At 39.2% G+C, this 13,448-nt stretch overlaps 1 protein-coding gene across 27 annotated transcripts in view; it reads left to right on the forward strand.

Moving 5' to 3' along the window:
- The window catches only part of dst (dystonin), a 199,994-nt gene that overhangs the window by 115,724 nt on the left and 70,822 nt on the right, over nucleotides 1–13,448 (forward strand). For 25 of the 27 annotated variants that reach the window (XM_067386836.1, XM_067386855.1, XM_067386833.1 and 22 more), the window contains 12 exons: nucleotides 715–803; nucleotides 955–1,063; nucleotides 1,660–6,231; nucleotides 6,360–6,506; nucleotides 6,717–6,932; nucleotides 7,024–7,173; nucleotides 7,282–7,515; nucleotides 8,380–8,532; nucleotides 9,446–9,679; nucleotides 9,834–10,118; nucleotides 10,660–11,208; nucleotides 11,613–11,789. In XM_067386836.1, the coding sequence (XP_067242937.1) occupies nucleotides 715–803; nucleotides 955–1,063; nucleotides 1,660–6,231; nucleotides 6,360–6,506; nucleotides 6,717–6,932; nucleotides 7,024–7,173; nucleotides 7,282–7,515; nucleotides 8,380–8,532; nucleotides 9,446–9,679; nucleotides 9,834–10,118; nucleotides 10,660–11,208; nucleotides 11,613–11,789 (6,915 nt within the window). The remainder of the gene's footprint in view (nucleotides 1–714; nucleotides 804–954; nucleotides 1,064–1,659; nucleotides 6,232–6,359; nucleotides 6,507–6,716; nucleotides 6,933–7,023; nucleotides 7,174–7,281; nucleotides 7,516–8,379; nucleotides 8,533–9,445; nucleotides 9,680–9,833; nucleotides 10,119–10,659; nucleotides 11,209–11,612; nucleotides 11,790–13,448) is intronic. The other 2 variants (XM_067386842.1, XM_067386857.1) reach the window with 2 other exon arrangements.

Below are 13,448 nucleotides of genomic sequence, written 5' to 3' on the forward strand. Positions count from 1 at the left end.
ATAATGACCAACGTAATCTGCCAGGAGCAGGTCAAATTAAACATGTCTGGTTTAATACATGCTTTTTTGGGGACGTTAAATAATAGAGAAAATTCCAGTAAATTGACTAGTGCAAACCTTAGTAAATCACCTTGCAGGATTCATTTAAATACTCTCCTCCCATTAATTTTGCGTCTGAAAGGGAAACTCCTACAAATGCATATGCAATAAGGCCAGCTGCAAAAAATAACTGTCCACGCCTTTTCATCGCTAAAAAAGTGTCTTTAGTAAATCCTGACAGCAGTTTTTAACACCAAAATATGGTTTGCGGTGGTGCAAGCTGTTAGTAAATCTGGCCCTAAATTGTCCGTAGTTGTGTGTGTGGGATAGGCTCCAACTTCCTACAGAGGATTTGAGAATGAATGTATAGAAATTATATATTTTTAACATATTCAAAATCATGAAACTTTGTTTATTTACTGTGTTAATTTAGATTTTGAATCCCAGGTTTTCAGTGTGGTCTCAAACTTTTGGACTAAAATTTAATAATTTAACTCTTATAGTGACATATCCCCACATTTTCTGCAAATTATATGAGTAGTGGTTGCTTACAAAACATTTGTCTGAATTCAAATAACCTACAGTAGATGTTGGATGAAGTGGTTTTCAAAGTGCAACTAATCTTAACCTAACTGTGATTTGCTAAACACTGTTCATTGTCATGTTATATTATAGATTTCAATGGAGGAGATGGTGACAAAGAAGGAACAAATTGGAGAAGCATTGAGAACTACCCAGCTGATGCTAACCAAACACAGTGACAAGTATGTTATAATGTCAACGGGGGAAGAATTTGCATAGAATGAATTGTGGCTTGTTTATTTGAGTGCACTTGTTTGTGTTGTTTAACTTAATTTCTCATTTTTAAGTGCTTTTTGTGGTTTCACGAAAGGCATTTTTGTTGTCTTTTAATAGAATGACAGAAGAAGAAAAGCAAGAAGCAAAAGAGCAGCTAAGATCTCTTCATCAGGCCTACAGCGAGCTCTCTCAACAGTGTGCAGATGCAACTTCTTCAGCTGATCAGGTGAGATATTCTGCCACTGCCAACCAAATGGTGGTTATATATGGTAATTATTGTGTGCAAAGTGTAAACTTTCTCTCCAACTGCATGACTAACATTGTTTTGACAGCTTGAAATATGTAGCATGGTAAGACAGTTTCCAAAAGCCTCAGCCACTCTAACTTTTTAATGCCACCACTGCAAAGATGGCAAAAAAATACTTTTTTGTGTGTGTTTTAAAACTTCATGGTAAACTGAGTATGCTGTAAACATACTTTGCATGTCAGCCAGTCTCACTCTTTCTTCACAGCAGGACACTCTTTTCCATGTCTACATGAGGTTCACCACACTGCACATAATAACATAATGCTCTGCGTGTTTTCTCTAACTGTGTTGTTCTACAAAATACTGATAGTTCTGTTCACAGATGCATGTAAGCTTTTATTGCGTCCCATTTCTCTTGCTGATGACTTTTGCACATGAGCTATTACAATCCGTAGACTTGACTGTTGGGTGAGTATGTATGATCGAATTTATAACTAATATTGTTATCCAAATTTCTAGTGATTATGTTTGAACATACATTCAAAAACATCTTGATTTCTTTTATCTCTTTCCAGGCACTGCAGGTCATCCAAGGGATTCTGGATGTTGAAAGTGGAGCTGTCATGTCTGTGTGTTGCTCGGTGAACAGTGGCCTCATTGACCACAACACAGGACTTGGTCTTCTAGAGGCTCAACTTATAAACTCCGGACTCATTTGGCCTGAAAAGAACTTGTGCATGGACTTAGAGGACGCATTCAAGAACAAACTTGTGGATGACACAATGTTCAAGCAACTGCAAGACTTGAATGAAGCTATAAAATGTGTTCAGGCCCCCCAGTTTGCTTTCGAACCATTGCCAGTTATAACAGCCCTGGAAAATGGGGCTATATCTGTGCAAACAGCTATAAAGATAATTGAAATCCAGCTAGCGACTGGAGGGTTAAGATACACCGGTGATATCCTACATCTGGAAAGGGCTTTTCAACTTGGCCTGATACCCCACTCACTCTTTATCCAGATGTTAGAGAGAAAGGACACTTGGAAGAACTTGATTGACCCCAACACTGCAGAAAAAGTCACACTTAGTCAGCTTTTGGAAAGGAGCCTGATCCACGAGCCGACAAGACTTCGCCTGCTTCCAGTGAAACGTGGAAAAGATGGAACTATATCCCTGACATCTGGGAGGGAGATTAACGTTATGAAAGCTATGCACGAGGGTGCCATTGATAGAGAGACCATGCTTCGGTTGCTGAGCACCCAGTTGTTTGCAGGAGGCATAGTTGACCCTAAAACCGGCCAAAAGCTGACTGTTGAGGAAGCCTTATCCGACGGTCTGATTGATCAGGCTACTGCGAGCGAGATATTGAGCCATCAGGCCCAAAATGGTGGCATTGTTAATCCTTGCAATGGGGTGAGACTTACAGTCGATGAGGCTGTTCAGTGTGACTTAATAAGCTCTAGCAGTGCATTGTTAGTTCTGGAGAGACAGAAAGCCTTCATGGGTCTCCTTTGGCCAAATGCTGGTGAAATCCTCTCTTTCTCCACCTCTCTTCAGCAAAATATAATCACAGACAAACTGGCGTCTGAACTGCTGCATAACCGGCAGAAGATAACAGCCTTGTACATACCTGAAACCTCTGAGGTAGTTGACGTTGACTCTGCAGTGGAGAATAACTTGATTGAGACGTTTACAAAAGAGTTGTTGAAGACAATAGAAATCCCAGATGTTTTTCCTGATATAGATGAACTGAATAACAGGTTTTCATCATGGCTGGTAATGCGGGAGCTACAGATGGAAGGAACTTGTACATCCGGTAAAGAAATGAGTGACAAAAACAGCACAGATGCACCATCTCTCTCTGAGGTGAAACAGTTATTTATTTCCTACCTCATGATGAATAGCTATATGGATCCAAAGTCAGGCCAAAGGTTGTTGATCTTTGATCGCCAGTTAAATAAAATGGCTAAATTACTCTTTGAAACATCAGAATCAGAATGTGACATTAGTGGTCTTCATATGAATAATGTTTCAGAAGATTTGCATGAGTCTCCACTGAACAGCAGCATTCCTAATAGTGATGACGATTGTCTGGATGCTGATTATGATGCTTTTGGAGAACTGCAAATATGTGAAACTTTGGAAAGCACAAAAGAAGAAGAACATGAAGTAGTGAATGTGAAAGTATTACACAATTACCTAGAACCTACTCTACCCTTTGAATCTGATGTAAACACCTTAGCGACAGATCAGAAGTGTAATAATTACCTAGGCAGTAATGAACATTTGAATGCAATTGAAACTAACAAACTGCCTGAGGTTTCTACATGTTCATACACAGACAAGTACCAAGCAGACAAAAGTGACATAGATTCCCATCAACCATCTACAACAATGCAGTTACCACCAACAGCTTTCTCTACAGCAGCAACTGCCACAAGTTTGTGCTCGATCGTAGCGAAACCTGAATGTAATGATGCCGTTAAAGACCAAGAAAAACTTTCGAAAGCCTCACTGTCGTCCAGTGAAACAGCCAACTATACAGATATGCCCTCTGAATTCCCACATGCAGAGGTAGTGTGGGATGACAAAGTTGAGAGAGATTATGCCATCCATCTTCTTATGGCACAAGTAGAGGAAGGTGGGATTTTAGATGTCACCTCAGGAAAACGGTATGACCTTGAAGCTGCTCTCGATAAAGGCCTTATTGATGAAGAAACTGTCTTAGAAGTACTTGCATTGCAGCTTGAAGAGGATGGTTTGAAAGATAACGAAAGTGCTACACTGTCAGTTCTGAACACTTCTGTCAATAAAGGCTGCATCTCAAGTAAGGTAGCACTACGGATCATGGAGAAGCAGAACCTTTTGGGCGGTTTCTATGATGCAGCTGTCGGAAAAACCATTAGCGTTTGTGATGCTTTAGAGACGGGTCTGATTACTGATGATATTAGCAGAAGTGTTCTCTGTTCAGAGGCAATCAAGAAGGCCATCATTGATCCAGAGACAAAGTCTGTGCTCAGTGTAAATGATGCTCACCGGTTGGGAATGTTGGATGATCAAGAGGCTGAGGGAATGCTACATTCACAGCAGGATGAAAGGGTAGACATTATGGCACTTGACTCAGCAAAAGGAGGTCAAATAACTTCAAGAACAGATGAAGCCACCCAGGCATCTACAGACATATCAGATGTGGGCAGTAGTGAGGATCTTATGTTACCCAGCATTTGTGGCATCCCATCTAAAGTTATTTCTACAAAAGATAACGTGTATGATGATGTCTCAGAGACTCTTGGAATAGGGGAGGATTGTAATGTACAATGTGGTAATTTCAAGACTATGGATATGAAAAATGAGATAAACACTACAGATGAAAGAGAAGGTATTTTCACTTTGGAAGGAAATGAATCAAAAAGGCCAAATAACAATGTGGACACTTTTGTTGTTGATGTTTCTTGTGAAACTGGAATTCCTTCATCGTGTGACGGGCAGGTGGCATATCTTGAGACTATAGCAAGTCAGGTTGTTAGCCCTGTACAGAGTGACTCTGGGATATCATGTTCATCACAAAGTGATGTCTGCACTGATGAAAGAAAATCAGAGAGTGTACTTAATCCTGAACAGGAATTCAACAGGTCCAAAGCGGAGTCTGCAATAACAAATGCATATTTCGACAAAGGGCTCTCTGAGAGCTTGAGCACTTCGCTTCCAATGGTAAAAGATGTTGCACAAATTAGAACACTTGCAGAAGCACGGTCAGCCTTGTCTTCATGTGGAGCAAGTGTCCAGTCACCAATGGAGACTGCAACAGAAGTGAATTTAAGTACTGATTGTCACAACATATTAGATCAAAATTTGCAGAATGAGAAAGAGGATATATCAATTCAGACCAATGCATCATATAAAGCTAAATACACCAATAATACAAACGAGAAACCAGATCATGAGCACTCTGATGAGGATCCAGGTGCATTTTGTACAGAGAACAGGGTAAATGAGTCAGTTAGTTATGAGGACATCTTCAGAAATGCACCAATAACAAAACCTGAGCCCAGAGGGGACTGTACAGAAAGCACAACTGACTGTAAGGTAGAACAGAATGGTGACATTGAAAACTCTATAGGTTTCAAAGGATCCGAGAACAGACTTCAACTCAACTTGAAGGATTTAGCTGGATCAACAGTAAATTCTAAGCCATTACCTCTTGAAATTGCTACTAACTCTAGTCAAGATGATTCAAGCAGAGGTATGCATAACATACAACACCCAAGTGAGCAAGGCAAGTTTTGTTATCAAGTAGCCTCAATGGCCACTGCAGTAACCAGATCGACTGAATCCGACTTTACAGGTGACAATGATGAACATGTAAAAGACTTGGTAGAAACTCTAAAGTCAACTTCAGGTCACTGTTCAGACAAGATGTTCACAGAATCCAATGAACTGCAGTCTGACCCCCAAATTGCAAGTCCTTCTGTCAGAGTCATGCTTGATCAGAATAGCGAGAAAAAGGCAGGCATCTTCAAACAGTCTCAGGGTATAGATACAGTGGTTGATGAAGCTGCACACCAAGACGATCTTCATTCACCTCAGATGGCAAGGGCCAAAGTTGAAAGTGCTCCAAAATCAATGGGAAACAATGATTTTTTAAATGAGTTAATCCAAACGAAGATGGATGGAACAAGTGTGGACGAGACTCAAAACCAAAAATGCCAAGCCATTGATGGCATTACTGAAATTATTCAGCACCACTCTGGATCCTTTCCAGCCAATTATCCCAGCTCAAATGAGATAATTAAGGATCCAGATATCCTCTTGGATTTGAAAAAACATGAAGGATTTGATCCAAGTGAAGCTCAGAATTGTCCATCTGATGAGAGTAATGGTGGTTCAAAGCGTCAGACTGATATACTGGAGATGATTCAGGGGATCTCCACAAGTAGAGATCAAGGAATGCTCGAAGATGTGGGTGGAGAGCTTAACAGTCTTTTGGGAGACACTGTCCTGAGAGATGAAAGCTCGGACACTAAAAGCAAGATCTCAACCTCAGATGACGCTGCTGCAGATGATGTCTTCCAGTCAACCAACTCTAACAACCAGGTCTCTGTGGAAGATGATCCAAACATAAAGCAAACAGATGAAGACGAACCAAGAGTGAGTATTTCTACTACTCTCAGCTGAGTTAGACTCTGATTACCATAGCATTATCAATTCTGTATCATCCATATGCATGTTTTGGATCTTCAGATAGTGGTGTAAGTATAATGATGTACTTTTTACAGAGATATTCCACCCAGAATTACTTGGAATGTGTTGGGAGACTTCAGGATCATTGCGATACTCTTGAAGATATAAGAAGCGACTTGCGGACCAATGGTCCGTTAGCAGAAGACATTGAGGGGTTGCATTGTCAGTTAGAGGAAGTTCAGGTTTGTCGCATATAATATAAAAGCTCTCTCTTCACTTCACTGAAATTCTCTTGACTCCAAATATTCCTGCTTTTTGCTAATCTTTGACCAGTGCTTTCTGTCTACATGATTATCTCTACTGTAGTCTGTTGCTTATTGCTTTTATTCTGTCACTCTTCTTTACAACTCCTTCCCTTTTCCCTCAACAACTTCCACACACTCTGTTTCTAGTCTCTGGAAGCACAAATCGCTGCTCTCCCTGACATGTTAACAGCTGATTTGAGCATAGCAGAACAACTTCTGAATTCTTCTGATGAACTCATTCCCATGCAAATCCACCAAGATTTGACTACGGTCTATGTAGATATACAGAATGCTTTCACAGATGTTTGCCACTTGTCAGCTGAGCGAAGTAATGCTATTCTACTAGCCATTGAAACAGTGAAGGTTAGTAAGGTTACTTGAGAAAAGAAAGAAAGAGTAAATGTAGAATAATGCAAATTATATTATCTCACACGTTTTCATATATGGGTTACAGATCAATTTGGAAACCTCATATCAGGATTTGCTAAGCTCTCTTGATAAGATCTCAGCTTGTATACAAGATGATTCTGAGATGGTGGCTAAGCTTGATATCATGGAGACTGATGACATAGAAAGAATTAAGATCAAGATTCAGCAAAATAAGGTAAGTTGTTTTTATACAGTGTGACATCATATCCTGCTATTCAGCTACCACATCATATGTCACCATCTGAACAGTTTTACTTAATGTTCTTTATTGTTCCTGATTCAGGACATAGAGAAGGGCTTATCAGGAACCCGACAGCTCCTGGAAGATGCTGCTTTTGATATCCAAAACTTCATTTCTGAGCATGCTCAGTTCCTGAGTCCTGCTCACAGCAGACACCTTCTAAGGGCTCTCAGCACTACCCAGAGATCCATTAAAGAGCTCATGGACAGAGTGTTCACTCAGAGACAAACTCTGGAGGTCCACTTGGAGATCCGTGAGGATGAGACTCAGCAGCAGGTCTGAGAGAGATCACACTGACCGTTGATATTTACCTGATCACATGGAAATGCATGGAGATGCTTCTAAAAGTTGTTGCTTTGATGTGTGGTGTATTTTGGTATGAAGTGTTGGGAAACCCATTGCCCTATTAACCCATGGGACCCCAAAGAGTGGCTTGAGTGCAGTTATCATTTCCTGTTGAAATTGGTAGAAATAAAGAAAAAAACATAGTGTTTTGTTTATGCCACAGCTATTAACTATGATCTGCTACTTGCAATTGATATTGATAATAAATGTTCACATTCTAGAATTCATTGATTTGGACCAAAATGCGGATATGCCATTTTAGATGAGTAATGAATATTTGTAGTTACTTTTGCTGTACTGTAAATTTACTATAAATTGTAGCCTCCTCCAAAAAAGGCAAAAACGTCATTGAGGTCTTTCATAAGAGTTTTATAATGATATTTCTAAGACCAAATTCACTATTCATGAATGCATTGTGTGTGTGTGTGTGTGTGTGTGTGTGTTTTGCTGAGTTTAACCACAATTTCTGTTTTATTTACAACACAGAAAAGCCATGGCTTGATCACTGCCACCAACTTAACTTCTTCTGATCCTGTTTGCATTTTTCAGGCTTCCTGAACCTATTCAGCTCTTACTACCAAAGGACCTAAACTTTATTAAATGTGGATATCCTTTCCGGCTGTAAAGGCAGCACTAACCTACAGTTCTTGACCATTGACAAAATCTCTTTGAATGGCTGGCATGTTTACAGCATACTCAGTCACTGCTAATGGTTAAATGCTCAGTATTTGCTTTGATGCTGTGGTTTTTCTCAGTGGAAATGGTTTCTTTTCTAACTGAATGCTTATGTGGTAGGCTGCTGTAGAGAAGCAGAGGGAGTTTTCAGAAAAGTTGCAGGAGCTGTTTGATGATCTAACACAGACGGAAAACCGACTCATTGGCCACCAGCAGCAGGCTGCCAGTGCAAAGAATGTGGGAGACCTCCAGCAATACCAGCAAGAGCATCAGGTACAGCCTCTGACGCTTGAACATGTAACACATACATTATAGAAGTTATTGGAGATCTTTGTTAAAGTCAGCAAGAAATGGAAGATGCAATAGTATTTTCTTCCCAAATGTGATGTATATCCAAGTGAAACTTGGAAAGTAGAGCAGGACTTGATTTCGTCCTTCAGGAATTGATTGGATCATAGGAAGTTGGGTGTTGCTAACTAAATGGAGGCTGATGAATCATACTCAATTTGTGGCAGTTATTGATTTAAGGTGTGCTGTTACATTTATAAATGATCAGACCATATTTTTGTTTGGGACATGAAAAAGAGGAGCAAAAAAAAATCCATATACTTGCATTGATAAACAGCCCAACAACATCCTAGTAACACCCAGAACACCATAGCCACTGCCTAACAACCACACAAAATACAAAATACATGCATTACCAACTACACCCAAACACCTCAGTCAGGTTGGCTTCACAACTGCATTCCAGTTAGCTTTCAATGACATAGAACGCAATAGAAACCACCTAGCAACACTTTAGGAACCATCCTGAATATTTGAGCAGCTCTTGAGCAACGGTCTAACAACCAGTCAGAATACTGTAGCAGCTGCGCATCAATGTCCTGACAAACATGCTGTGTTAATTGCCTATATTTAAAATAATGAACATTAATAATGAATATTAAATGTAACTGTTTATGGAACAATGGTGCATTAGCCATAGGCTATTAGCCACTCATGTCTGTGTGTTACAATGATTTTACCATTATTGCATGCCTAGGAACACCCTTAACTCTTTTACCTGAGGTAAAATCATTGTAACACAGTGGCTTGTTGCAATTAATTATGTGTGTTATATTGTTTTTATCTGTTTAGATGGAAGCTGAATATTAAAGACTGTTTCTCTATGCTGGTCTCACAGGCTCTACAGAAAGACCTGCAGGCTAATGCCAATGCCCTCAATGAAGTCATCAGCAGCACAAAGAAGTTTCTGGAGGAGAATCGCAGTAAACTCACACCAGAGCAGATATCGGCTCTTGAGAACAAACTGGAAGAACTGAAGAGCAAAGCGAATATGCTCAACCAGATGGCAGAAGAGTCAAGGAAGGACCTGGAGAAGGTTTTGACAAGTGCTATAAAACAGGAGACCGAGAAGGTTAGGGGGATAAAAACTCTTTTTCTACCACTATTCAAGTGGTAGTTAAAAAAAGGAATTTAGTGACTTTAGTGCAGTTTGTACTGGCTCTCAAAAGTATCTTTGGATTTCTGTGATCATTTTCAGTAAATCGTAGTTATTTTTTACAATACAGGTAGCAGCTGTTGAACAACTTGAGGAGAGCAAAACCAAAATTGAGGGTCTTCTAGACTGGATCTCCAACATTGGGAAAGAGAAAGAAATGGGTGGCATACAAAAGGACCAAACAGGTAAACAGAATGGAAACATGCCGGAGGATACATCAATGAAGAGAATAATTGGAGAGGGAGATGATCCTAATGGAAATGCATTAGATGCTACGGATAACACAAGTGTCCTTACTGGCAAAACACAAGATGGTAAAGCCCTGGACCTGGACCAGCAGTATGATAGAGTTCACGTAAGTACTTCATTATTTATTTACATTAGCTCTTTAGAAGACTTTTCATACCCTTGTGAAACAGAAGTACACTTCAGCATACAAAAGTGTAATTATTACAGAAAACAGTGGTGAAATTCAGTGTTAATGTATTTGGTGTTGGCTGACTAGATCTGTTACGCTGCTGCTGTTGATTATTGTTGCTGCAGAGCAAGTATGGACTTTGCTGTGAGCATGTAAGATGTTGCTGTTTAATAAACAGACACACATAAATCCCGTAGCAGATCTAGGCAGGTGGAGCTGGGGAGGTGGAGGGGTTCAGGGGAACTCTGATATCTAACAACAAGCTAACCTACAACAAGCACTGAACCAGACTATTTAATTGAGTAAGATATTTCATTGGCTGCGGGATCAGCAGAGACCATGTGGTAAATTGTATATAAAGGACCTATTAGTCTGAGCCCTCTAGAGTTTCATCACTGAACTATATATATATTAAAATCCAGATTTAATGGCAATTAAATGCATTGACTTACTAAGCCCGCATTCTCCATCTCCACAGGCTCACCACAAGGAAATTCTGTCCCAACAGCAGGATTTGATCATAGCCACACAGTCAGCGCAGGCGTTACTCGACAAACAGGCTCAAGTCCTGTCACCTGCTGAAAAAGACAAGTTACAGAGGGACATTAAAGAGCTGAAGGGTCGCTACGAGGCCTCTCTCACACAGGCCGAGCAGCAGATGAAGCAAGTCCAGACTGTTCAGGAGGAACTTCAGAAGTTTAAGGGTGACTGTGAGGAGTTTGAGACGTGGCTACAGCAGGCCCACGGGCAGGTGGAGGAGCTGGGGACGCCCGCTGCCGGTCTGGACGCTCTGAGTAATAATCTACAGAGACAGAAGAGTTTCTCTGAAGACGTCATCTCTCATAAAGGAGACCTGCGCTTCATTACCATCTCGGGTCAGAAGGTGCTGGACGCAGCAAAGGCCTGCGATCGTAGTGAATCTGGGGGAACGGACGGCCTGTTGGTGGTTGATATGTCCGGGACTTGTGCTGCAGTCAAAGAAAAGCTGGATTCTGCCGCCGCTCGCTACAAAGCCTTGCACACCCAGGTAATGCTCTTTTTGATCTTTATGTAGAATCAGTGGTAGAATCCTGTAAAGAATATGTCCTGGTACCCTGAAAATCAAACAAATTTTACAGAAATTACATTTTGGTTTAAAACATTGCTTAAAATTGCATTTTCCACACACATTTAGTTAGTTTTGATGTATGGGAAATGAATGAACCACTTTGTAATTACAACCAATAGATGGCAGCATTTGTCTCTAAATGGTTCCAATTCAGCAAACAATCAACAATATCCAGCTGGTCAGTTCTGACATTACATTATTAAATCCTCCAATCTTTTTACTATAAATAAAAAAAAAATGACATTACATGTTTGAGATGATGAACAAGAAAAATAAACTGAAAAAACAAACAAACAAACAAAAAAACATCTCATTTGTTTCAGAGTAATCAGCTTGGAAACAATCTCAAAGACGTGGTGGACAAGTACAAGAAGTATGAAGATGCCAGTGGTTCTCTGGTGAAGTGGCTCAGTAATTCAGAGGAAGAGTCCCGAAGGCAGCAGTCGGAGCCCATTGCTGGAGATCCACAAACCTTACAGAGACAGCTGGAGGAGACCAAGGCATGAACACAATCTACTTTCATTATTTCACTTCACAGAATTATAGTGGCACTGTGTCAGGCTTTTCATATTGTGCTGAACCCCGAGTTATCATCGTTCTAAAGCCCTCTTTTAACCGGATTAGCAACGCTTTTGTGCTGTTATCCCCGCATTGCAGTGCCAATGATGAGGTGTTAGAATGTTATGGCTTGGTGCTTAGCACATGCTTTGGACAGTCACAGAAACACTGCACATTGTATATAAACAGTCGTTTCAGCATTTGAATGGAAAAATGTCAAATAGTGACAGAAAACACATCATTTGGAGTGAAGAATAGACAGTTTCATTCTAACATTTATAGTCTGAAAAGACAATTCAGTATAAACTTGATAGTCCGCAATATATAATATGAAGTGCTGGAGCCTTTATGAAAACAGGTCTCATACAGCGTTCGTCCAATGAATGACGCTGACACTGCAAATAAGAACATTAACACAGGGTTTAGGAGTACAGTGTGAAATGGCAGCATATGAACACCCGGGATTAATTGTTATCCCCGGAACATTATGAGCAATGTGAAGCGCAAAGCAAGATAAGCCAGCATTCTAATATATATATATATATATATATATATATATATATATATACAGTACTGTAAAGTCCAAAAGTTTGGAACCACTAAGATTTTTAATGTTTTTAAAAGAAGTTTCGTCTGCTCACCAAGGCTACATTTATTTAATTAAAAATACAGTAAAAACAGTAATATTGTGAAATATTATTACAATTTAAAATAACTGTTTTCTATTTGAATATATTTCACAAAGTAATTTATTCCTGTGATCAAAGCTGAATTTTCAGCATCGTTACTCCAGTCTTCAGTGTCACATGATCCTTCAGAAATCATTCTAATATGCTGATCTGCTGCTCAAGAAACATTTAATGTGTACAATTGTACAAAATATATTTTTTCAGGATTATTTGATGCATAGAAAGTTCAAAAGAACAGTGTTTATCTGAAATCTAATCTTTTGTAACATTATAAATGTCTTTACTGCCACTTTTGATTGATTTAATGCATCTTGCTGAATAAAAGTATTCATTTCTTTCATTTCTTTTCAAAAAAATCAAAATCAAAATTCTTACTGACCCCAAACTTTTGAACGGTAGTGTATAATGCTACAGAAGCTTTGTATTTCAGACAAATGCTGTTCTTTTGAACTTTCTATTCATCAAGGAATCCTGAAAAAAAAAAAGTACACAACTGTTTTCAACATTGAAAATAATCATAAATGTTTCTTGAGCAGCAAATCATCATATTAGAATGATTTCTGAAGGATCATGTGACACTGAAGACTGGAGTAATGATGCTGAAAATTCAGCTTTGATCACAGGAATAAATTGCTTTGTGAAATATATTTAAATAGAAAACAGTTATTTTAAATTGTAATAATATTTCACAATATTACTGTTTTTACTGTATTTTTAATTAAATAAATGTAGCCTTGGTGGGCAGACGAAACTTCTTTTAAAAACATTAAAAATCTTAGTGGTTCCAAACTTTTGGACTGTACTGTATATATACAGTATCCCCCCCAGTAAATATATTATTTATTATAAAGATTATACCATAACAAAGTCCCTTCAAGGCAAGTCATTTCACTCGGGACCAATCTTTTAAAA

The sequence above is a fragment of the Chanodichthys erythropterus genome, chromosome 5 (genome assembly GCF_024489055.1).
Source record: "Chanodichthys erythropterus isolate Z2021 chromosome 5, ASM2448905v1, whole genome shotgun sequence".
Taxonomy (NCBI): domain Eukaryota; kingdom Metazoa; phylum Chordata; class Actinopteri; order Cypriniformes; family Xenocyprididae; genus Chanodichthys; species Chanodichthys erythropterus.